This window comes from Argiope bruennichi, chromosome 8 (assembly GCF_947563725.1).
Source record: "Argiope bruennichi chromosome 8, qqArgBrue1.1, whole genome shotgun sequence".
NCBI lineage: Eukaryota > Metazoa > Arthropoda > Arachnida > Araneae > Araneidae > Argiope > Argiope bruennichi.
In genome coordinates this window covers 7,688,205-7,713,903 of record NC_079158.1, presented here as the reverse complement: position 1 = coordinate 7,713,903, position 25,699 = coordinate 7,688,205, and the positions used below count along the sequence as shown (strand labels likewise).

Below are 25,699 nucleotides of genomic sequence, written 5' to 3'. Positions count from 1 at the left end.
TTAATAACATAATTAAAGTAATCTGGTCTATTAAAAAAATTTAAGAGAAACTGTTGGAAGTGAAGAACAAGCCTATGAAAGTAATGGTATTCTTTTATTATTTTATATTATATTTTGTAATTAAAATAAACTGCACCTTGATACAATTATAAATATATATAATTTTACTGAATGCCATTAAATATCTTTAATATAGTAAATAAAGCTTGTAACCATTTTTAAGTAAAAAGAATAATAAAAATACACAAATCAAAACAAAAACTAGATGAATGGAATAAAAGTATTTTTAATAAAAAACAATTTAACTAGATGCATAGATTCAATTTTTATTACTGTAATTTACAGTATGAAAAAACAACGATTTCCTTCTTTTACAACTGAACCTTCACGGAAAAATATATCACAAAGTAAAACACATAAACTTCAAGTTATGTAAACAGTGAATAAACATTAATATTATTGCTCTTGTATATATTAGTGTACTTTGACAATAATGACACAAAATATGTAAACTCTTGTTCAGTGAATCAGGTATAAGAAGAATTTCATTATTAAAGTAGAAAAAGTAATGTACAAATAACTAGCAAATATCATATGCATTTCAGCATTTGCATCAGTACAAAAAATAGTCTTTTACAAGCAAAATAATTTTTGTCTAAAAAGTGATGCAGGTTGCATCATAGTGATAAAATAAAATTAAAAAAAAATTAATGACTGAAAATCATTCCAACCACACTAAGTAAACATTTTTGCTTTTAAAAAATATTTTTTTTTATTGATGCATAGACAGTTGCCGGCTTCAACACAATTTTTTCTCATATAATTTTTTTCCCTTCATTGAGACTGTTGCTTGTTGGCTTGAAATGCTAAAAGCCTTTTTTCTAGAAATCCATCCAGGTCAAAACGCTTGAAATCTGAAATGTTGAAGAAATTAAATGTTATCTTCTAAAATGGACAACACTTTGGACACAAGTTTCAACAGAAATTTTCCTTCCATTTAAAAATGACAACTACAGTAAAAAAGTATTGGGATTTTGACAATTCTTGCAAGGCTGTCAATTTTCAGAATCATCAACATTTGAAGCGAAAATTCATTAAACAATTATTTTTAATTGATGCTTTTTTTAAAAAAAATATTTCTCAACTTTGAGGTGGTGAAAAAATATTTAATAAATAGGACTGCAATTTTTTTTTTTTTTTAAACTTCTAATTTTATATTAATACAAAGACAGATTTTTCAGCCTTCCATAATTTTAATTTAGGTATAATAAAACCCATTTTTAAAAAATTAGTGTCATATAATGCTTTATAGATATCAAATTTTGCAATAAAGTATGATTATATTATTAATATGATATAAAACTCAAAACAAACTATTCTTTAAAATGCAGACAATAAGATAAAATAATATACCCAAAGAATGCTTGAAAATTAAATCATACAGTGAAATAATTTAATAAATATTATATCGCAGAATTTTAAGAAACAACTACTATCAATAAAAACATTAACATTAATAGTTAAACTTTCCATAAAAGGTTCAAGGTTAAAAATCACATATTAATAAATTTTCAATATATATATACAAACACTTATTTTTATGTTAAACGAAATTAATACCTGGCCGTGGAAACTGTTCTTCAGGTAAATTACTTGAATAGTATGTAATGGTTGGTGCTGAAAAAACAGAAAACTTAAGATTATTAATTTATAAAACCTTCACTGAATCCAAACAGATTTAAAAAAAAAACCAGTGTGATTTTTAATTAAAATATATTGCCCCACACAAGTTAATTTCATTGCTTGAAAATACTTCTAAAAAATCCAGTAGGTTTTCATATACATATATGGTGGTAAAATAAGCTGTCATAACAGTTTATTTCCAAACAAGTAGAGATAAACATATAATTCCAATTAAAATAATGCCAAGAGAAGGTGGACTCTAAGGTGGAAATTAAAGATTAAGATCTCCTAATTAAATGAAGGAGGACATTTTGCATAGTTTTCATTTAGAACAACAGAATATTTTATTCATATGTATTATGACATAAATATATCAAATATCTTTTAAAAAATTTCAAAACATTTCACACGACTTAATTTTTTCTACCCCCTCCCTCTTACTACCATATATAAATTTATTTTGAACAAAACTGGGTAAGAATTTGTAATTCCAATTAAAAGTTAATATTTTAGAATAACTTTTCTGCACACACTGCATTTTGATGTGAGTTTTAACTACTGTGTCCACCACAAGAACACTTCTAGCAAAATATTTATGTTTACGGTGGATGTTATAGAAACAGGTGTAGTAGGGAAAAGTCCATTTCGAATAGGAAGAACTTAACGGAAGTCTGGCTTTAAAACAAACAACAACAACAACAAAAAAAAAAACATACTTGGTGTCAATTTTAAGCAATAAAAAAAAAGGCTGTTGATCAATTCATCTTCTCGTTTTAGCTTCAGTTGCATATCGTTATATTTGCTTGGCTTACATTTTTTGGCTAATATTTAACTGCATTTCCTTATTTGATAATTCTTTTCTTGTCTCTTAAGTTAAAATACCTTTTTAGTTAAGAAATGATAGACTTTAAAATCTCTAGCACATGCATAAACACTTGAATTATTTTCAAATTCAGAATACTTTTACATATAAACTTTTTGGAGTTATGTTTCAGCAAGCTTGTGCATATTGAAAATAAGTTACTATTGTTTTTATGTTAAATTAGACTACCTCAAGTTTACTCCAGAGAATTTGATATTAATTACGTACATAAATTTAAAACAAATGAAATGAAGACAATTAATTATTTGTCACATATGATTCTACTTTAGATTCCTTAAATGACTTTATCATTAGACATACAAATTATTCAGTTTCTACATTTGATTTGTGTTGTTCTTTGTATAAATATTGAGGAATGTCAGATTTTCAAGATTCCAAGTATTCAAATAAATATTGAGTTAAGTTAATCCTTTTTTGAATTTGTTTATAAAAACTAAACGTAATAAAACAAAATTTTGACAGTGTAAGAAACTTGAATGAACTTCTACCTAAAGGAAATGAACTCTTACTACAGTAACCTCTTTTTTTAGCTATTGCCATAAACATAGACATTAGGTGGGGTGTTTCTTCTGGTGGAATACAGTACCAAAAAGAACTCAAAACATAAAATGCATACCCAATTTTAATATTTAACCAAAATCTTTATCGTCAATTTTATGAAATGCCTTTAAAAATTAAGAAACCTGAAAAATTTCAAAAATATTTAAATCTAATTAGAAGACAGAAATTTGATTATTAGACAGAAAGTCATTAAAAATATATTTATTACTCTAAGCCCTTTCATATATTATTACATAATGCAACTTATAATTCTATTTCAGTTGAATATAAGCATATATTTTGATTATAAAATGATAAAAATAACCCTTCATATTTCTGTCATTTTCTTAGTATATTTCAAAGTCTACAGTAACTTTAAAGGATATAAATTTTTTAAATTTATCAATAAATAAATTGATGAAAAAATCAAGGTCTAAATTTTATAAATATAGATATGGTTGATAGGATTGATGATAATAAATGATTATTACTTATTGTCAAATGGCAACAGTCAAATATTAACAAACCATTGTACAAATTTTAGCATTAAATTTAACACTTCATTTAACTATTTAAAGGAATTACAAAATATTATTAGAAATATTTTGGAGGTGGTTCACCATGTCACCATAAAGTAAGTATATTTAGCCAGAGGAAGGAAGATAAATGGTTAATCGCCATGATTTGCAAATGGAAATTGCTACTCATATCTCATTCATTCCTATATAATTATATTTCCATGCAATTTTTTCTCTTAATATTTTGTTATTCAATTTGATACATTATTAGTAATAACATTTTAAAATGTTATGATGGAATCTAAGCCCATCCACCCAAACATTTAATTGCATGCTTTTGACAATCATTAAGTCCACAGTACAGTTTTTAGTCACATCAAATAACAAGATGAAATGTTTTTTTTAAAAAAAATGCATTCCATATGAAATGTTTAACAGCATCTGAGTAAACAATCTGGTCACCAACGGTTGCTAGTTTAGTAAAATATAATTAGCATTTTATCAAAAAACATTTTGAAATTACAATTACTTCAATGAACATAACAATTACAATTTCATATTATATTAACAGCACATAAAATATAATTCTATACACAATTTAAAGCACTTTTCCCAATTTGAAGAATATATGTATCTCTAAATAAATATAATAATGACATATATAGATGAAGGTGTTACCTGTATTTAATGTTCATTAAAGAGTTATATTTATTAATACTAAAAGTTAGAGATATTTTTAATTATGCATGCACAAAACTTTACATTGAATCAATAGTTGAGAATTACATAATCTCATTAAACTCCAGAACAGATATGAATTCAATGAAAAATCAGATTCTTTTCATTTATTCAAGTTTAATATAGAGTTCTTAGTTTATTTTTTAATGCAATACATTAACATATTGTCTTTATTTAATTTCTAAGTAATATATTTTTTTTTTTACTTTTAAAAATGATTTAAGTTCAAGCAATATCTTATAAAATTAAAATTTTAATTAATATTTTCAATGACTATAGCATCAAATATTGAGAATTTTTTTTAAAAAAAATATTATTTGACAAAAAATTACTTTTTAAACATCTGAAATATCTTTTTTTAAAAAACAAAACATCTCAAAAGCCATTTCGAAAGAATTGCTTTCAAGTGCAATTTCGTTTTAAAGAACAAGAAAGAAAAAGAAGGGGAAAAAAAAAAAAATTAACACAATTTCTTCCTTGCTTGTTCTGATACATAATTACAACAAAATAAATTCAGTCTAACTTTAAAAAAAAAAAAAAAAAAGAAGAAAAAAAAATGCAGTTTATTTCTCTATCCGTACCACTTCCATTACATTCCCCCCCTGCTTATTTCTATACATATTATTAATAAAATGTTTTACGAATTCTTCTGAGTTCAGTTAATAACAATTCTAAACAATCTATTAGACATTTCAAAATACTAATAAGCAGTTTGTTGATTAATAAAAAAAATGTTTTAATATGATCATCTGAACTCATTTATATAAAATCTGATTTCAATTGAGACTAGTATATCAAATACTACTCATATGATTTGCTTCTATTAAGGAGATATATTGACTTTGCCTTTTCTAATCAAAAAAAGTATTTTCAAACATTCATGACTTGCTTGTCTACGTCATGATTGATGTTAGTGTATGAAACTTTATTCCTCAAATTAAAATTACTATTTACCTAGGTGACTGTATAAATAGAAATATCAATGGGGGAAAAAATCCTCCACTTTGTTTTTAAGAAGTTTTATTTTAGCTTTAATATAAATAAGAATTTCTTTTTAATTCAAATAATTTATCCTGGTTGCCCCTAGTAAAAGTGCCCAGGGGCTCCACCCTACTCTGCCTTGTCTGCTCCACTCTAGTTACACAACTGAATGGTCTTGATTCCTGGTCTCACAGGTATGAAAGCCCTTAAAAAAGTTTTCAGTAAAAATGTTGATTCACTCTGGTCTAGAGGCAAATTGAAACTGGCTCTGGTCATTAAGGAAAATCAGCATGCTTTTGATCCTGAACATGTTTATTTCTGAAGTATATTATTCTTGTCACTTCATTTCTATATTATACTCAAATACTTAAGACTCATCACCTGTAATAAATGTTTTCTAGAAGAAAATGATGATTCTCTTCAATCGGCTCCAAGAATTTAAGATATATATCCATCTTGTTCTTTTGTCTCAGTTCCCCCCCCCCCCACAAAGATTTTCCAGTTTACTAGTTAAAATCTAAAGAATGTCAATATGATTCAACTCTTCTTCTATTATTCTGATTGCCATGTGCCACTTAATTTCTGGATTTCAAACAACTACAATATTTTTATATTCGAAAACATTCTATTGTGAGGCTTGTCTTCATTTCTTTCCTCTTGAAAATGATTCTAATCAACCCAAAATCTGTACTCTCAATAAAACTTTGCCTCCTAAGACTGCTGTAGTTTCTTCCTTAGCAAGCATTTCTGTTACTAGATTGTGCTAAAATCTAAAGGCATAATGTTGCTCGAAAATGATGCCATTAAAGTTCAGAATGAACAGGCACAGCATCACATGTTCACCCTCCAAATAAATAGGAAGTCCACAATGTTGCCAAATCAAATGCTACGCTTCCAGTTCCATTACTTTACTCTTTCTCACAATCATTCACTTGCAACATTAGTATTTAAATCAACTGCTGTCTTTGGCAACCAAATTGTACACCCAGATTACTGAATTTTTAGGCTATTAAACTACTAATACAATATGAAAATTCCTAATTTCTCTTTGTTATTTCATAAGGTCAAAAAACACAATTTTAACCAAATTAATAATGCAAATTGAAAGGAATATATATTATTAAATAAAGTGGAAGTGAAAATCATATTTCAGAATTACTATTCAAAGAAAAAATTATTTTATCTTAATTTTAATATTAGTAAAAAAATCACGAATGAATGTTTTAAAAGATGAATTTAAATTTTATCATAACTTTACAGATTGTGCATTAAATTAAAATTATTAAAAAAATAATAATAGTACAGAAATGAAATTGATATCACAAAAATGATAATTTAAATTAATGTAAAAGCCCTTTTATGAGAAAATAATTTTGGAAGATACAGCCATCAATTTCAGCAACTAAGTCATAGTGATTACCCATCTAAAGAGAGATAAGCCTATTTTCATGCTGGATTAAACTTTCCATTTCTTCTTTTCTCTCACTGAATGGAAATTTTGATGACATAACAACACTTCTCCAGAACATTTCACAACTCCATAAATTATAAAAAAGTGTTGGATTAAATATAGCTCTAAAAATTGTCAATGAAACAGTTCGAAAATTAAATTATTAAAAGAAGGTTTATATTTATATAAAAAAACAATTTTACCTTTATTTATTATTTAGAATTTAAAGACTAATTTCATATATTAAGGGGAGGGAGATAAATTACTTCGCATGCTCTTTAACTGTAAGTCACATAAAACTAAGGACTTGGGTGAAATAAAACAAAACACTTTTGTTATCATGATACAAGTCATTTAATAATTAGTTAACAAAGCAAAATTACTTTTCTTGTTTATTCATTTTTGCCGATTCATGTATTTGGGCATCAATTTCTGCAGATTTTCAGGTATCAGTTTCTTGGAGCTAATCCTTAACAAATGAGATATGATATTTTTGTATGGCCTATAATGTATATTTTTGAGCTATTTCACATTCAGTGAACATATATGAAAATATTTCTGATATATCAATGAATGCATTAAGGGATAAATGTGATGCAACAATTTTTAATGCACATAAAATTTCTGCTTTAAATGATTGTTCTTGAACTAAAAATTCATTCATTTTCAGACTTGACATATCACCTCCTTCATTCCTACAGATACAAAGTCTAATATTAATTATGACTTTTTTGAACTGATATGCAATTTTGGTATCCATTTTTTTAGAGTGCCCTAATAAGTGCCTGTTTTCCCTTATTACATAGGCTTATTATTTTCTTATAAAGTGGACAATATGCAACAAATAGATTTTGCAGTTCTTCTCAAACAATATCAGGACTGATTATATTTATCCATCCAATTTGTATTAAATACAAATTTTGAGCAGCTCAATGTTTTTTTTTTTTTTTTTTTTTAAAATTCTCTAATCTACTTTGAATAAGCTCACTATTTCTCAAATAATAAACAAACCAGTCAATAAATTTACGTTTGAGCGACTAAATACCACTGTGATACGTCCACAGATTGAATGTTGCTATTCCCGCCAAAGAAATGTATTCTTATCTTTCACATAATTACATAAGTCTTGTGCATACTCATTAGCTGCAATTCGGAAATCTTATGGAAAAAAGAACAACTGTCTCACAAGTCAAAATAGGACCAATATATATATATATATATATATATATATATATATATATATATATATATAAATTTAAAAAAGAAAGAGAGAGAGGAGTAGAAAAGGTGTGAATTTCTGTATTACATGATCAGGAGCGGAAATGTTTTGTTTTTGGAAGCAATGACAATAGAGATAGGCATGTTTTAAATTGGGAGGGGGGGGGGCATCCCTAAAAACTTATCATTTCCTGCATTTCCCCAGTTTTTATAAAAAAACTTTCAAATCTCCCTGCATTTTCCGAGTTTTTAAGTCAATTTTTAAATTCCCTGTGTTTTCCCGATGGCATGGAAACTGTGTGTTGAGTAATACTTCATGTAATAAGTTAATCAGAAAAGTTAATAAAGAAAAAGAAAAAATCAGAATTTAATGCAAATAATACTATTTTATGTTTTTAAGAATATTAATAATGCTCCTCTATTTATGACACATTTTAAATATAACAATTTGAGTTATAATCATAAAATTCTGCAAGTTTATCCATATATATAAATATTTAATTTCAGCTTAAATTATTTTTTATAAGCGAATAAAAATGATTAATATTATGAGCTTGACTAATTCTCAAACTTAATATTCTCAACAAAAAGAAATTTGTTACTGGTTACTAAAAGAGATATGGCTTGAACTAATTCTAACATACGTTTTAGAGTTTAGTAACAGAAGAACATTATTTATATACCAAAAAACATTAAATGTTATAACTTATGGATTATAAATAGTAACACTGTAGACTTTAATTTGATGATTCATGCTTATTAATATGTTTTCGAAATATTTGCTTTCAAATTCCAAATATAATCAAATATTATAAGAAAATAATATTCTTAGAACATTAAAAAACGGGGTTTTCCAGAAAGAATTTTACAGAAAACTGCAAAATAACACCATACTCCACATTCACTTTCAATTTTAAAAATAAATAAAGCCAAATATACAATTAAATCATTTTGGATTCCCTGAGTAAAAGATGTAACTTACAATATTTTACAAAAAGCTACAACATAAAAGTCTTAAATTCTTAGTAAGAGTCTTACATTCATAGTATACTTTCAATTTTACGGATTAAAAAAAAAAAGAAAGACAGAACTTACGTTTTCCTTCGGCTGCACAAGATCGATTTACTTCAATTTCTCTACAAATATTTTTCCAGGCTAAAGAGTGAAAAAAGAAATAATGCAATACATATAAAAGTATTCTTTTTAATTCAATAATATAAATTATAACAATTAGATATATATCTGTCATCAAAGAGTATTTACTAAGAAAGGATTCTTCCAAATTCTTTTTTCCATCTATTAAACAGTGAAACCAGACAGGTTTCGCATTTTATGGCATTTGCCAACAATTCATAATACTCTTGATTTCACAATTTTAAAAACTACAATAGTAACTTTTACACAAATTGCTATTTGCTGAAGTGTCTATAGTGAAAATGATATTTTACAAATTAAAGCAATTGTAGTTAACTTTCCAAAACTTCTTCAAGTGTAAATAGAAATAAGCGATATAATTTACTTTTCTAAATAGCAGAAAAGGAAGAAAAACTTTTGGAACAGAATTGCAGCCTTCTCATTAAAATTAACAAATTAATAAGTATTTTATACAATTAACTTGAACTAATGAAGTGGAATGTTCAAGCTAAAATTAAACATATTATATAACACAAAATGTAGTTATTACAATTAAACAAATTAAAAATCAATTCATAATTCAAAAGTTTTTTCAACATATGTATTTCAAATTTCCCCACCATTTAGAGCAAAAATGACTATATATGCTATAAACCTTTAAAAACTCCAAATAATCAGATGTATATATATATATATATATATATATATATGTAGATCACCTTAAATTTAAACCTTTAATTAATTACCTTTAAATTAGGCAGGAAATTTGTAGGTTAGGTAATTGAAACTAGCACTAACCCACATATATATATAAAAGTCAAAGCAGGGGAAAAGGAAGAGCATGCATTATTAAAATTATTTTTTTGATAAATATTTAAACTTTGATAACAAATTTTATATACTTTTTATTTCAAAGATGAAAGGCATTCCCTCTCTTCCTTCTTTATACTTTGAGAGAAAATGCTCAAAACAAAAATATTTCGATAGTTTCATGATATGACTTCATAGACACTCAGCAATTAATCCTAACTAAGTCATAATTTAGATGATAAATTAATCTTTTGAGGAAAATCGTAAAGAAATTATTTAATATTTTTGTTAAAAAAAATCTTAAATAGCATTGTGACTCTTCAATACGTAAAATGTGCACAAATTTAAACATGTGATTTATGACAAAATTGTACATGATGAAAATTTTAAATTATTTTTCCAGTAATCAACAATAAAAAATATAGACACATTATTCTTAAGACAATTTTTTTTTTAATCATAAACTTGTATAATTTTCTTGTTGGGACCAATGAAATTCATAACTCGGAAGTTTAAATAAAAAGCTATTTAGTTTCAAAACTGCAAATAATTTATTTTGACTTCTGCAGTGAAACAAAAGGAATACATATAAAATTAACTGATGAAGTTATAAAGAATAGAATTATTGGCAGATAATAATATTATTTTGGAACAGTTTATCACTAAAATTAATTTAAAATTCTACCATGCAATTTAAGTTAACATAAAAGAAAATACTGTTAGTACACATTCACATAATTTTTCATTCAAAATTTTTCCAAGTTTAAGAAACTATTAGAGTAAAAATATGATTTGAATGAGTACGAAATGTTTTCTGAGTATGAAATGTTTTTCTGAGTATTTCAAGTCCTATCTTTTTAATTAATTAATTTTTTGATGCAAATATATACATATTTAGCAAAAAGTTTATCATACAGTTGAGATATCTTTCTTATATTTTAAAAATGCTGATTAGTTTCTAATTCAGATGAATAAAACTTTACTTGACATTTTGAATGCATTGTATTTTTAAAGAAATTTGGTTATTAACAAAACATTAATATTTATAGAATTACAACTTAAATAAAAAAATTCTGCATATGAGAAGCCATTTAATACAGAATATATATATATATATATATATATATATATATATTGCAAGATTGGTAGATATAATTTCAATTAAATTTTCTAGGAAAAGCATACTTGTATTTATAAAAAGTTTTAACTGAAAGACCAGCATATCTGCCAATGAATTTCAACTATACAATACATTAATACCAACTTTAATTAATTCCTATTATAATTTTGATATGCATTTCACTTTCCTTGGTTTTCTTTTATACATAAACAAATTATTTGAATTAAATTTAAATATGCTAATTAACTTGAACTTTAAACAAACAAATAGCATATTAAAAATATTTACTTACAATCATGAATGTATTTAATGACTTCCAAGTGTGGGGGATCAGGAGTCTGTCTTGGCACGTAAGGTCTACGTCCATTTACATGATGGAAAGATGGTTTTGAACTTGATAATGAAAATAAAAAGGAAATTTATAAAATATTCTCATTTAAACATGTTTTATCATAATATTTATAAGCATTTTTATTTGAATGAATTTTTAACAATAGGTGACCTGGACTGCCTTAAACTATCCTATTCAAACGCCTAACTATGTAAGGTAGTTGAGTGAATTTTAAGAAAATAAAGTAATTTATGACAAGGCACACAGATATTCTCTAAGGAGTACTTGGTCCTCTAATACTAATTAGTCCTTGGGTCTCATATATCCACTACATAATAATAGTATAAAAGTGCATGTAATTAAGAAAAAAGATACCAGACACTGAAATTTACTATATTGGGATTGAAATATATGCATTTATATTCTCTTGCCTGAGATATAGGAATAGTTAAACTATAAATTTTCATGATATTGTTCAAAAGGACTTTTGTCAAGCCTTACAAGAATAAAGAGTCAGTTTTTTTTTTTTTTTTTTTGCTACAACTTTTCTAAATCTATTTTCACTTTCTTCTTGAATATTTCAAGATATTATCAATAAATACATGAAATTACTCAGGTGTATTTTTAGTGTTGTACTCATCTTTCAATTTTATATAATTATCAACATACTTTCATTGCTAACTGAGTGAAATCTTTAATTTTTGTCTGAATAATAGATATCAAACACATTGGCATTTAGAAGTATTCCATAGATAATAAGGTGAACAAATATTTAAACTATATGTAAAATTTCTTTGAACATTTATGAGGCTAAAATATTAGGTCAGATAAGGAGAAATCAGGTTAGCTGCAAGCAACATTTTTAAGAAGCAAAAGAAACTAGAAGTAATAAAATTTTCAATTTTTGCTGCTTATAGTTTTTCCCCAACTTTCTCTGATTTGCATATTTTAGAGAATAGAAAGATTATCAATTATATTTAAAATTATTTGAAGAATAATTTAAGTCAAAAACAGCAAATAAAGTTGTTGTATAAAATATCATAAAATATAATGTATTTCATTAAAAAAAATTATAATGTCAGTACTGAAAATTTAGAAAGCAATTGTATGAAAAATACAGATAATTTCATCGTATTTAGTTTGATTTATTAATTTTTTAATGATATGTAAATAAAAAATCATGTAATATTTAGCTTAGCATATACTAATTATGGCAGGAAATATTTGGATCCTTAATTAATTTGACTATCTTTCATAATTACGCAAATGTTAAATTAGATTTTTATCATCATAAATGAATAAAAAGAAGAACATCAAAATAATTTTTCCCATTGAAGTCACCAAGGAATATCTACAGACTTTTCAATGAAGGTTGCTTATAGATAGAAGAGCCATAAACACCACATGAACAAGTTTTGCGTAAACATGGCTTGTGAATTTTACAAAACAAATAAATACAAAAAATAACTACTTTTATTTTAATTTTTAAAAACAAATTTGCAATTTTCTTAATAATCAAAGATGTTAATGATATTTAACGTTCTTCATGTGGCTTCTCTTTTCTTGGTTCTTCTTTAGGAAAATACATTAATTTCAACAAAAATTCCTATCAGTGCATACTTGAATACACATGATTAGTCAATTAGCAATCATATCTGTAAACTTCCCCTACTTTTTTTTCTCTTATTTTTGCATGATTCACTTTTACTTAAAATTAAGAAATTTTCTATTATTTTACAGGCAAACCTATAGAATTTTCAACAATACTCCTCTGAAATGAAATTCTTGGAAATTAAAGTAATTAAAAATAAATGAGGAAATAATGATTTTGTTTCTCCCTCATGTAATTCTAGCAAACATTGTTAAAAATAATAAGGAATTTATTTTAAAATGTGTTTTTAATTATTTGTTTATCACTTTAAAATGTTTGAAGGAATAAAATGCATTTGTTTAAAACAAAAGCAGTGAATTAAAACAAAAAATTATATGTGAATAATAATTTTATTTTTATAAATAGTTTCCTGGTAAGTATGAAATCCCATAATGCATTGCAAATCAAATTTATGTTCTTAAAAATAAACTCAGAAATATACTGAAAAATAAAACAATTTTGTTCACCATATTACAAAATATCTTGATAACAAACAAAATTTAAACTTTATATTATATATAAAGAAGTACTTTGAAATGTTATGCAGGAAAATTTATCAGCCATAATGACATTAAGGCATTATATCATATAAAATATCACCTTTATAATTAAAAGTTGGTAACTAAATAAGGCATTATTCAAGGTAATAATTAAAGACTTAACATTGAATATTTATGAGTGATTAAATTTTTAATTCAAAATTTTAAACTACAAACAATTATTATAGCCTATCCTTTCATTGTTGAAAACTGGTCATGCAGTATGGATCCTAACTTCTCTTGCAATTTCTCAAAAGGAGGGGCGATTCTGTTTTATTTAATGAAAAAGTACCCTGAATCCTAAAGCACAGGAATTTTTATTTTAGCAGGATTCAAATAGTTAAAGAATTTGTAATTTACCAACAACATAATGTATTTTGATACTATCAGCTCTTTTTAAACCTATATAGCCAAGTTTTGAAGTGAGGAGAGGATGTAGGAAAATCAAATTTTAAACTTTTACCTTTTAGAAGGCTGTTTTTTAATATTAACATGTAACTTGTAAAAAAAAAAATATTGGAACCAATGAACAAAAATAGGGGTAAGGTTGAGAACAGACAGGCAAAAGGGGTAAGGTCCAGAACAGTCAATATACAAACAAATAAGATGATAGTTTCATTGTTAACAGTCGAAATTAATCTTATAAAGTAAAATTAATTATAGTGTAAATTGTCAATAATTTGAAAAATAAATTTCACATGCCTTTTCTCAACAATTAAACTTATTCACATGCAATTATAATAAAACAGATACAATTTTTACTGCACAATAAAAAATTTTAAATGGCAGAAAAATATTTTTCCGAAGATAAATTGGAAGACAATTTTAAATGTAAATTACTTCTATTGAATTAGTAAAAGTCATTTTGGTATTAACACATGAATAGATTTAATTATCTTTCTGGTTATCATATGTTTTTATGTAGCATTCCTTAGATGTTATTTGAATCTTACCTTTGGACAAGATGTGCATAATTCTATTTATAGCTCTTAAGCTGGCACTGAATTTTCAAGAATAATATTAATGAGCAGTTTTATTATACTCACTTACAAAGGCAAGACAATTTCAAATTCTTAGTTCAAGAATTAATGGATCAAGAAACTATAATGTTGATGCTATAAGAAATTCATTTGTCAGAAATAGTTTATCAAATTTCATTTAGTTAATTTTTTAATAAAATATCAATCGAAGGATTAGCCAAATTAAAAACCTAATTGCTATAATTCAATATGTACAGGCATATGAAAAATGACAAATTAAATTTTTCAATATTAAAATGTTTACCAAAAATTCGAATTCATAAAAAGGCTTAATATTTGAATTTAACACGAGTTGACAAAACCAAATTAATGTTATCATCAGTGATTTGTTCTTCAACCACATTAATTATCCTTTTTTTTTTTAAATGTATCAAATAATTCTGTTACTTTGAATGTATTACAAAAGTGATATGTATTTTTGGTTGATTAAAAGTAACAAACTCAATTAGGCAGTGATCTGAAGTATAAGATCATAAAGGAATAGTGTTATTTTATTACACAAGATTCCACATATCTTTAGAGTCCTCAAAAGTGACTGGAGCTTAGTTGGGAAATGCTGCATCCATCAAGAAATCTACTTACACCATCAGCAGCTATTCCAATCCCTGCATAATCCCTTCAACGGCAAAATGATGCCATGAAATCATACTTGGCTCAATGTTTAATAGTTAAGAACTAGACATTCTACAAGTTTAAATCAAGTTGCAAGAAAGATTTTAAATTGTTGTTGAACAAAATAAAAATATGCCATTGATAAAAAAAAAGTTCATTTGCTATACTAAAATCAATTTATCTTACACAATGGGGGGAGGGGGAAAGAGACCAGAGAAATTCACAATGGCTATCTTAAAGGAGGCTAAACTGTTATATTTAAAAATTATAATCCAACTCAATATAATACAAAACAGTTAAATGCTTTCAATAGTATACTTCAATAACTCCCAGATGTCATCAATTTAGAGGCCCAAATCTTAAAAAAAAACACGAAAAAATTGAATAATCTAAGTAAAAAATTGGTACTCATGAATTAATTGAATGCCAATGATAAATCATTGGAAGGAAACAAGAAGAGGAGGAGAGGATGACAAGGAATATAGGCTTAAAGGTTCTTTAGTTGCGGCGCAGTTTATCCAGAGAATGGATCTTGCGCTAGTATAATATTCATTCACTTAAAGGTTCTTATGTAATTAAAATTTGGTTGTGTTTGTCATTGGTATAAAATTAATATTAAAATTCACCAATGGCATGTGGTTAATATACAACTAAAAATCTATAATTTTAAATAAAATGATATGGATTAATGTTTTCTAAAGAGGTAATTTGGAGGGGGAATATTGATTTGCAGATATTCAAAAAATTCGTAGTTAAATAAGTAGCTTATACCATTAAATACATATAGCAGATAAAAGTTACTTACAAAAAATTATTGAAGAGGCATTTAAATTCACATAGAATTTAGATATGAAATAAATTTCTCCTTCAGCTAATATTCAATTTTTTAATGCTAGCAAAAAATTGGGTATTTCCAAAATTATCAATGAACTAAACACATAAATACCTATACATAAGATTATAAGTAAATTTATTAAAAAAATAGAAAATCAAAAATATCAGATAACAATTTAATTCTGCTGTCAATTTAAGACTTTTTTTAAAACCAAACACAATGTTTTTTTGAAAATATCTTCTAAATTATTACACGAACACTTGTATGGTTGTGTGACATTGTTTATTCTATAGTTTTTGAGTGTAACATAAAATATTTTTAAATACACAACAAAATAACGTAGTATGTTGTTTCTGAAATGTTATAGCAACCAAGTTTTCCCTTTGTAAAATCACACATTGTAGCAAGAGAATATTTGCTCAGAGATGGGTTTGTAAAGGCAATAGCAGAAAACATGAGAAAAAAAAATAAAGAAGCAATACAACTGAAAAGATTAAATTACTAAGAAAAAAAGGGAGCACTGTACATTCAGTAAAAGTGGCAACGAAACCAATTTCATGTGCAAACATTGCAATATGTGAGTTTTTTTTAAAAAATTTCTCAAACCAGCATTATTTTCCAGAAGTATGTGTAGAAAATGATGGAGAAATTTTGTATTTAATTTTGTCTTATGCTTTCATGCAAAATATATTGACTGCATTTTTGAAATCATGAACATATTATTTGTAGTATGTGCAAGCAGACGTAATCTATAAATATTTTTTTACACATGGATCATATTACCTTGCATTGTTACAGATTTAATTTCACTATGACTGAAATATTATTAGGAACATTAAGGTTTTTATTCGGATAGTTTTTTATGTAGCACTTTTAACTCTATGAGCCAAATTAATGTGAGAATTCTAGTGCTTCAAAATTCAGGGTAATTTTCTGTCTATGAATACAGAATGAAATTGCCCCTTCCTTCAGAATGATAACAGGAAGAGGACATCTGTTGAACTAACTGAAAAGCCCAACCAGTTTTCCACTCTAATAGGATATTCTGGGGTTATCATTTGCAGACTGAATGAAGAGTTTAATTTGTTGTTAATTGCTTAATTTACATTCTCCCATATTTCAAAGATTTTAAATAATTTTTTTTTTATTTGTGTGAAAAGCTTATAACTTCTACATAATTAGAAGCAAATTTTAAAACATAAAATCAGGACAGATGAATCAGGCATCAATGATATATTAAACTAGAGGTTTTAATCTCCCTTAAAGCTTTTCTTTTTTGTCTCAAAAAATGTATTATTTGTTTATCATGTATAAAGCCTTTTAATGATAAATAGTTATTTTAAATTCACTATGACTGATAAATTTTACTCATTTTTTTTTTTTCAAACCCTTATATTATGCATAAAAATTCATCAAAATATAAATAATTTTATATATATAACATCAAACTTAAATGGTGATGTAAAACACAAATTAATATATATTTTTACGTCTTCCATAATGTTGTTCGCAATATGAGAGGAGGAAAAAAAATCCTTTATCAAAATTTTCTTACTTCTTTTATAACAATTCCCTCCCCCCCCAAATTTCACAGACAATTCATACTCATAAAATTTTTAGTTTGTCATTTTTTTTTAAATTTTTTTTTTTTTTACCCCACACAAAAGATTTGTACACTTTAAAAGAAATTTTAAATATAAATAAATAGTACCTTGCCACTTTAATGCAGAGGATTTCAGTAATTTAAAAAAAAAAAAAAAATTGAATGTGTAAAACTATTTATGTACATTTAATTAGTTAATTTTTGCATTTCCTAATCGAGAAAACGAAATGGTTTTCTTCATAATTTAAATTTATGGAAATTTAATTTCAAGAAATACAGTCAACATTTTGGCAATTTCATATTTAATAGGACAGGGTTCTTAATTTCAGTTCAAAACTTCATGAAATGTTACCAATGGCACATTTATATTTCATTTTATTAAGTAGAAAATAGTTTTATTTTATTTTTAAAAGACTGCATAATAAGGTTAAAAAAAAAAAAATACAGCACAGAAGAATGTTATTTAAAAAATTATACACAAAATTTGCTTTTCTTATCAAAACTTAATACATCAAATTATATTTCATTTCGAAATTGCATTCACAATTGATTTAAATGTATTTAACAATCATAATATTTCTCGAAAATATGGTGATAATAAGATATATATTATGTACAAATCATGAAAAATCAAGCGGGAAAATAAGAAGTGATTGACAAATAGTAACCTAATTATTTTTAACTTTATTTCACTAAAATCGATTAACTTAACTTTATTTCACTAAAATTATATATGTAATATAAGCTTAAAGATTTCAAGAAAAATTCTAAATAATTAGTATCAATACAAATAAAGGAAGATCTTTTTAAATTTTTCGAAGAAGAAATTATAAATTCTTTTATCTTATGCATAAAAATACTTAAAAAGACCTGGTGTATGGCAATCATAATAAAATCTATAAGAAAATTGCAACCTTTTAATTGAATTTAGAGTTTTCCTTTACTGATAAATGTCTCATGCTGGTAAGTTACTGTCTTGCAACCCTTCCATTACAAGTTCTGGTAAAATGATAAAAAAACATGAATCACTATCAGGGCCATCAGTGCCTTATAAAGAACATAATCTCTGGTGAATTCCCCTCTATCCCTACATCTGAACCATGGGCTTGAAACAGACCTCTGTTGGATAGGGCATTTTGAGCCCAAACTTTTAAACTGATGAAAATAGGAGACTTGATAACCAATTTAGCTACATCCATAGAAAACTATGGTCAAAGAAATAGAAATTTCAACAGTGATTACAAAAATTTAAATAAATGAAACTAATTTAAATTTACTGATAAAGGCATAGGTAATGAGAATGCACAGATTTGTATGGTTGTTGTAAAGTTTTTCATATTCACAATTAGGTGGGTATAATAGAGGAAACCCCTTTCTCTTTCAATTCTTTTATTTCAGTTTCTCATATATAATGGTTAGAAACAGAAAATATTGAAAAGTTATCATGCAATATTTTGGTCAATCATCATGTTTTAGACTTCCCAAAGTGCAAAAATACATTTTTGGAATCATGTCTGAAAACCTAACTTAAAAATATAAAAATTTTGAAAAACAAAATTTGGTATATGGTTTTTAAATCAGAATTATATACTATAAAAGAAACCAAAAGTTGTCAGTAGAAAACATGTTAACGCACTAATTTAAAAATATAATGAACTATTAAATAAAATTTGTATCTAAAAATTTATCATCAAAATTATAGAGCAGTATCCAATTTTGAACCAAGCCTGTCAATTTGTTAACAGCTACCTGATCCGATCATTGAACCCCAATTACAAGTTATAAAAACTGATATTTCATATTATAGATAGTATCAAATTATTCAATAAATGAATAGAAGCAAAAAAAAAAAAAAAAAAAAGCATATTCTTTTGTCCTCGTTAAATGATGAATCTCGACATAAAGTATATTGTGGAAGTATAAAAGAAAATCAATGGTACATTCCTTCTAATTTATATTTTGAATAACATGTATGATTAAAAAACCGACTCTCACCCTTGTTGAATCGCCTTTTGTCTTACTTCCTTGCCTAATTTAGTATATCTATCAGAAAAATTACAATGTCCAACAGGAACATAGATATTCAAGAATATAAATTTACCATTTTTTAAACAAGATATCCTCCCGATTGTTTAAAGCATATAAGTTCACACAATAGAAACTTTATTTTATTCTATTATCAGAAAGCTGCTTATTTTTCTTTTCATAAAATCGAGCCTCAAAAGTGATACTAAATATACAAAAAATATTATAATTCTTTTAAAAAGTTATAGAATGTTATAATTCAACCTATAATACATTAAAGTTGATTTAATACTGGAAAGAATAATCTGAAATACTAATGAATCTAATATGTTTCATCTCATAAGAAGATAAGATCTTTCTATGCATGGAGACCCCCTCCCAAAAAAAAAACATGTTTAGTATTGAATTCTGAAATGAAATTGATGGGAAATTACTCAGCATTTCATAATATTTATAAAATAATCATCTGTCTCCAATTCCAAAAAAACATTTATTTTTTTTTTCCCAATTTTTTGCATATAATGGCATAGGTCAAATTTTTGCCATTTAAACACTTTATAGTTACTTATTAACGATCTAGTCTATACTTATAATAAAGCTCAATGTGTGCGTGTGTGTTGACGCTCTACAGGCTAGATTGTTCGATATATAGTCACCGAATTTGGCAAATGCATACCTTGGAGATCGGAAATGTGCACCTCGGAGCGATTTTTTTCCCCAATTTTTAACTAATTAAAAATTAGGCAAAATTTCGGCACCTTTTCAATATAACTTCCAAAAATATTATCAGATAAAATTGATTTTTTCATCATATTAAACTGCAAAAAAAATATTTTCAATGATGCTAATGTTTTAACCAACAAATTAAATTTCTATTTTTTTTAAAAAAATTTAATCATATTTTTCAACAATTTGCTTTGTACAAAATACAAATAAAATTTAAGATGCACAAGAATGTTAATGGGAAAAAATTGTTTTTTTCAACATGTTACCATCATATTGACATAAGCTAATAAATAAATAAATAAAATAAAAAACTATTATTGCAAATGAAGCATATAAAGATATAGCAAGTGTCTGTATGAAATGAAACAAATATGAAACATAATATTTTGAAAAGTAAATGAATCATTTTCTATAATATTTTACAATACCTACATTGCTAATTCAATTAAACAGATTTATTTAAGGAAAATATGGTTTGATATGCACATTCATACTAATTGGAGCACAATAGCTAATTTGTACACCTTCAGTTATAAACATACATCTGCTACAACATACAAATGATCTAAATGAAATAAATAATAATAGAGTCAATAAATGCTGATGAATTACAAATTTTAAATTTATACATATATCCTCGACTAAATTATCATATTTAAAAAAATATTCTTGAAACGCTAATATTTTAAATAAAAAGAGTTGCACTTCAATCAATTACTAAAGCTGACCAATTTATGAAAATTTCATTATCACTATTCTATATCACGGGTGATTTTAGATCACTTCATCAACTCTCTTAAAGAAGTCAATCATCTCCCAAAGTTTCTAAGAATGATTAACTTAGATTATGAAAATGTCAATTGTTCTAATATTGTAATATTCATTACTTAATAAATTGGCTAGATTTGAATGCATAAGATAGGTAGAAAGGTTCATTTATTCAAAAGTTGAAGTGTCAGGAATATATTGCAGAATAAAATTTCTTAGGATCAAAGAACTGCCCAAAATTAAAATGTTTTTTTAATATATTTATAAACAGAAAAAAAAAATTCAATATATTATTATTGATGTCATTTATATCCCTTTAAAATAAAACTAACAACTGAATTTTTCATTGAATCCATGAAATTTTGTTACAATTCTTTGAGGTATTATAAATATAGAAAATTATTCTGTAGTGTACATAAGACTTCAATGCGGAATGACTCTGTTTTCAGTTTTCATATTGTTTTTATAACAATAAGACATGCATGGATTCTTTAAAAAACATTTTTATATTAATTGTGGTTTCATTGTTTCCACTTTAATTTAAAATTGAATTTTATGGATGCTAATAGAAAATTAGAGAGTTGCATAGTACAATGAACAGAATGGCTTAAGGTTTACATAATAGTACAAGTGAATGATATGATTACCAAAATTCGGAACTTAAAAATATTTTGCTGAAAAACATATTATGAGAACAAGTTACATAATATATAAATTAAACATTTTAGCGAGCACTAATACTGGCGAACCAGCTGGCCGCCAAAGGCAGCTAGTATTATAATACACTCATTTTCATCAAAAATTAATAATTCATTAAATAATTATTCACAACAGGTGAAATAGCGAAAAATAATTTAAAGTTACACATAGATTATATATATGTGATATAAATACAAAATCAAAATGTTAAAACATGCACAATGCAATTTTAAAAGGTAGAAAGGGAAACAGCAACACAGAAAAAAAAAAAAAAAAATTGGGTTTGTGGAACTTTTAATAAAAGAAGTTATTCTCTAAACCATTCAGTTACATTTCTTGATAATTTTATCTTTTGCTCATTCTGTAACAATATTTTTAAATGAATATATCAATAAGCTTTGATATTGGAATTTATATTGTAAAACTCTGTTAAATGTTATTGTACAAATTTCTACCTTCTAATATATCATAAAACAAACATGATACAACCAAAAGATTAAACATGCTTAGATAAGTATTTAATTTTAATATAAAATAAAAGTCAATTGTGGTTATGCATATACCAAAGTTCCAAACCCATTTCTACATGAGTGAGCAGATATCAACCAAATTTTACACACTTACTTTTCAGGAAAAGAGAAAGAATATCAACTTTCGAAAGAGCAAAAGTGAATTAATTATTCAGTTAATTTGAAACTAACTGAAATTTTATTGTTTCTCTACATTAATTTCGAAGCGAACTATTTCTTTTTTCAAAAACATATTAATATCTTCAAATTCAAAAACTGATCTTTTCAGAGATAGCAAATTTATTTCTGTGCAATTTTTACTCATTCTTCGATTTTGAAATACAGTAAGATTTAACTACTCAACTACTTTTTAAATTCTTGTTTCATATCTTTTGGAATTCTTTTTTATTGGTTTAAAGTAATTATTTAATGGTACCTAAAAGAAAAAAAAAAAAAAAAAAAAAAAAAAAACCAATACACTCTTCATTTTTAAGCAATCAAGGCTAAAGGTTAATCAAACAAGCTACAAAAGTTTTATAATAATTAATATAAAATTAGCTTTTACAGTAAACATATTATATATGAAAGTTAAATTTTGAGCAATGTCAGGTATATTAACTAGTTTATATATGTGTGTGTGGGTTTCCAAGAGCATTTATTTATTAAAAACCTCATTACCTGGAGCATTTAAACATTCAATGCTACTAGTGCAGTATTAAATTCATCAATAATTAATTCTATATATAATCTAAAATGGTGAGAATCTAGGAAGGAATCTAATTTCTTCATTATAATTTTATCTGAAATTCTAATCGCTTCAATTGCAGCAATTCACAAAGCTCCTTCTCTAAAGTAGCAGCCATACAAGGCTAACTATTGCATGATGTGATCATGATACGACAACTATTTGCAACTGTCTTATTTGGGACACATGATCACTTGTACCGGAAATGTGTCTACAACACACAACAATTGGCCTTCTGTAGACGCTGTTTTAAAATACATCCTTTGCAGTGAACAAACTCTATTGGTAATAATTTGTAACTGTAAAAAAATGCAGCTGGAACTATGACTTGATTTCACTTCTATGGATATAAGGAATCATAAATGTATTCCATATATTCATAGGATATACAAAAGAATATTCTTAGAATATATTCTATGTATTCATAATATATGGAAGAATAAGAATGCATAGCAAAATTATGGCTGAGATACAAGATTAAAAATCGATATCATTGGTATTTGTAAGAGTTCCAAATTTAACATTCCTTCTCTTTAATTCCTTTAAAATACATCATAAAGTTATAGAAATAAAAATTCTGATTTTAATTATGTTTAAATTTGAATATTGTAACTATTCATTCAATCCAATGGGATAAGATCAGCATTAAGATTGATTTTATTGTTGCATTTGGATGAAATTTATACTTTAGAGAGTACAAAATATTAACTTCTAAATTTCTTCAGAAAAAAAAAGAAAGAAAGAAAAGGAAAAACCTCATTTAATATGTAAAGAAAATGTATTAAATATAGGTAGAAAAAACATAACTTTTAAAAATAACTAATATTTTGAATAAACTTATTGAAAACATTGAAGAAAAAATACTTTAAAAAGAAATCAAAATTTATTCTCTGAATGGCTTGTTTTTCTGATCAGAGCATCTATATCTTTACAATACATGCAACTATTTGGATATTTTGACTTCAAGAATTAAATATATACAATATTCTTTATATGTAGATTAGACTTTGAAATAAGATCGCTTTAATCATTTCACACACTTTATGCAGTTATTTTTAACCGCTTATAAATATATACTGAAATAAAAATATTATTCAAATATTTCTCACCTCATTATTCTAAAAAATTTCGAGCTATTTCATAAATCTCAGATTTACATTGGCAAAGTTCTTTGATGCAGCTAGGTCTTCCTAAAACTGCAAAAGAAAAAACAATAAGTACCTTTAGGTGTATTTAAGTTTCTACATTTCATACATACGCAAAACTTACATAAAAAGTGATAAATTTCATGCTAAAATGTTTTGAAAATTTTTTCGCTTAGCTGTCAAACAATAAAAATACTAACAATCAAAAAATTCAAATGGCACATTCAGTTACAGTTAACTCAAATGTCTTTAACCACAAATTATCTTTTGATTCCTCCATAATATTTTTAAGTCATGTCTAAAATTAAATAAGAATATGGTCTAATAATTATTTATGATGAATAGTATTTAAAATTCATTAATAAAAACATTTTGATAAAAAGAGGCTCTAAAAACTTATTATTGCATTATAAATTTACTCTCTGAAATTTATTAATCATTGTTTTGTTGAATTCTTATCGTCCTTGAGCAAAGGTTTCTGATCTAGGAAGGCGGGCCAATTTATCAGATTAGAGAATAGGGGTACGAGCAAGTATTTAGTAAAGATGGTAAAGGCTGAAAAATTCAAAACATAAAGAAAACCAGTGATAGTGTTCTCTCTGAAACTTTCACGCATATTCTCTAATAAACTTGTCATGCCAGAGCAGTAACATACAATAGTTACGACGCATTAATTTTTGGAGGAATTTAGCATTTTGGTTGAATATATTGTATCATCTATTGTATGAATCTATTGTATGCACGTTAATAGTATCCAAAAATCGGATTTGTGTTTTAGACACGTTTTTCTCAACAGACAAGAACGAAATTTTGAACAAAACTGCACGTGTGGTCATAAAATCCCGTACCAAATAGTCATTATGTTTCGGAATTATCGCGTTTACATGTTTAGTGCAGACCAACAGATAGCCAATTCGTTGTTGGATTTGCCTCAAAATTTGACAGGTTTCTACACTATAGATATTAAAAATGTGTCCCGAATATTATCTATCTAGCACTCTTCATTCTCTAGCACTCTTCATGAGAACTTATATTCGAATAGACAAACTTTCTCTGAATAGATTTTATTCAAAATTTGATAGAAATCTGCAAATTTAGTGTAAAAGACCGTATTCCAAATTTCAACCGTCTAGTTCAAAGCGTTTTTGGTTTATTTTTGTCAGAGACAGACAGACAGACATTTGTTTTGTGTTTCCGAGATCAGGATTTTCTAAAACGTGGAGATTTGTCAAAATCTCGAGTTCGAATTTTTTGACGATTATTATACTTTCTCTATATTATGTATACGAGAAAATAAAAACTTATTGCATTTTGTTTTCCCAAATTAATGTGAAAGGTGACTACCCGGTAGCAGCGAAGAATATGAATGTGGAAGCAAACAACAATTTTTCTAAAT

The 25,699-nt window shown here is 25.6% G+C and overlaps 1 protein-coding gene across 2 annotated transcripts; it reads right to left on the bottom strand.

Moving 5' to 3' along the window:
- Nucleotides 1–270: 270 nt before the first annotated feature.
- On the bottom strand, nt 271–24,545 carry LOC129981887 (uncharacterized). Of its 2 annotated transcripts, none has more exons than XM_056092928.1 (6): nt 24,428–24,545; nt 24,268–24,354; nt 11,368–11,468; nt 9,107–9,166; nt 1,621–1,677; nt 271–914 (listed from the first exon to the last, which is right to left on the bottom strand). In XM_056092928.1, the coding sequence occupies exons 2-6, from the start codon at nt 24,270–24,272 to the stop codon at nt 835–837; spliced, it is 303 nt and encodes a 100-aa protein (XP_055948903.1). In that variant the 5' UTR covers nt 24,273–24,354; nt 24,428–24,545; the 3' UTR covers nt 271–834. The 2 variants fall into 2 exon arrangements, with proteins under 2 accessions (XP_055948903.1, XP_055948904.1); XM_056092929.1 differs by having other exon boundaries at nt 24,504–24,522.
- Between the last annotated feature and the right edge of the window lie 1,154 nt (nt 24,546–25,699).

Excerpts from the sequence above, each read along its gene's own strand:
- LOC129981887 (XM_056092928.1), bottom strand. Across the intron at positions 9,167-11,367 it reads CATTAAATACATTCATGATT|CCTGGAAAAATATTTGTAGA; the intron begins GTAAGTAAATAT and ends TTCACTCTTTAG. Across the intron at positions 915-1,620 it reads AGAACAGTTTCCACGGCCAG|ATTTCAAGCGTTTTGACCTG; the intron begins GTATTAATTTCG and ends TCAACATTTCAG.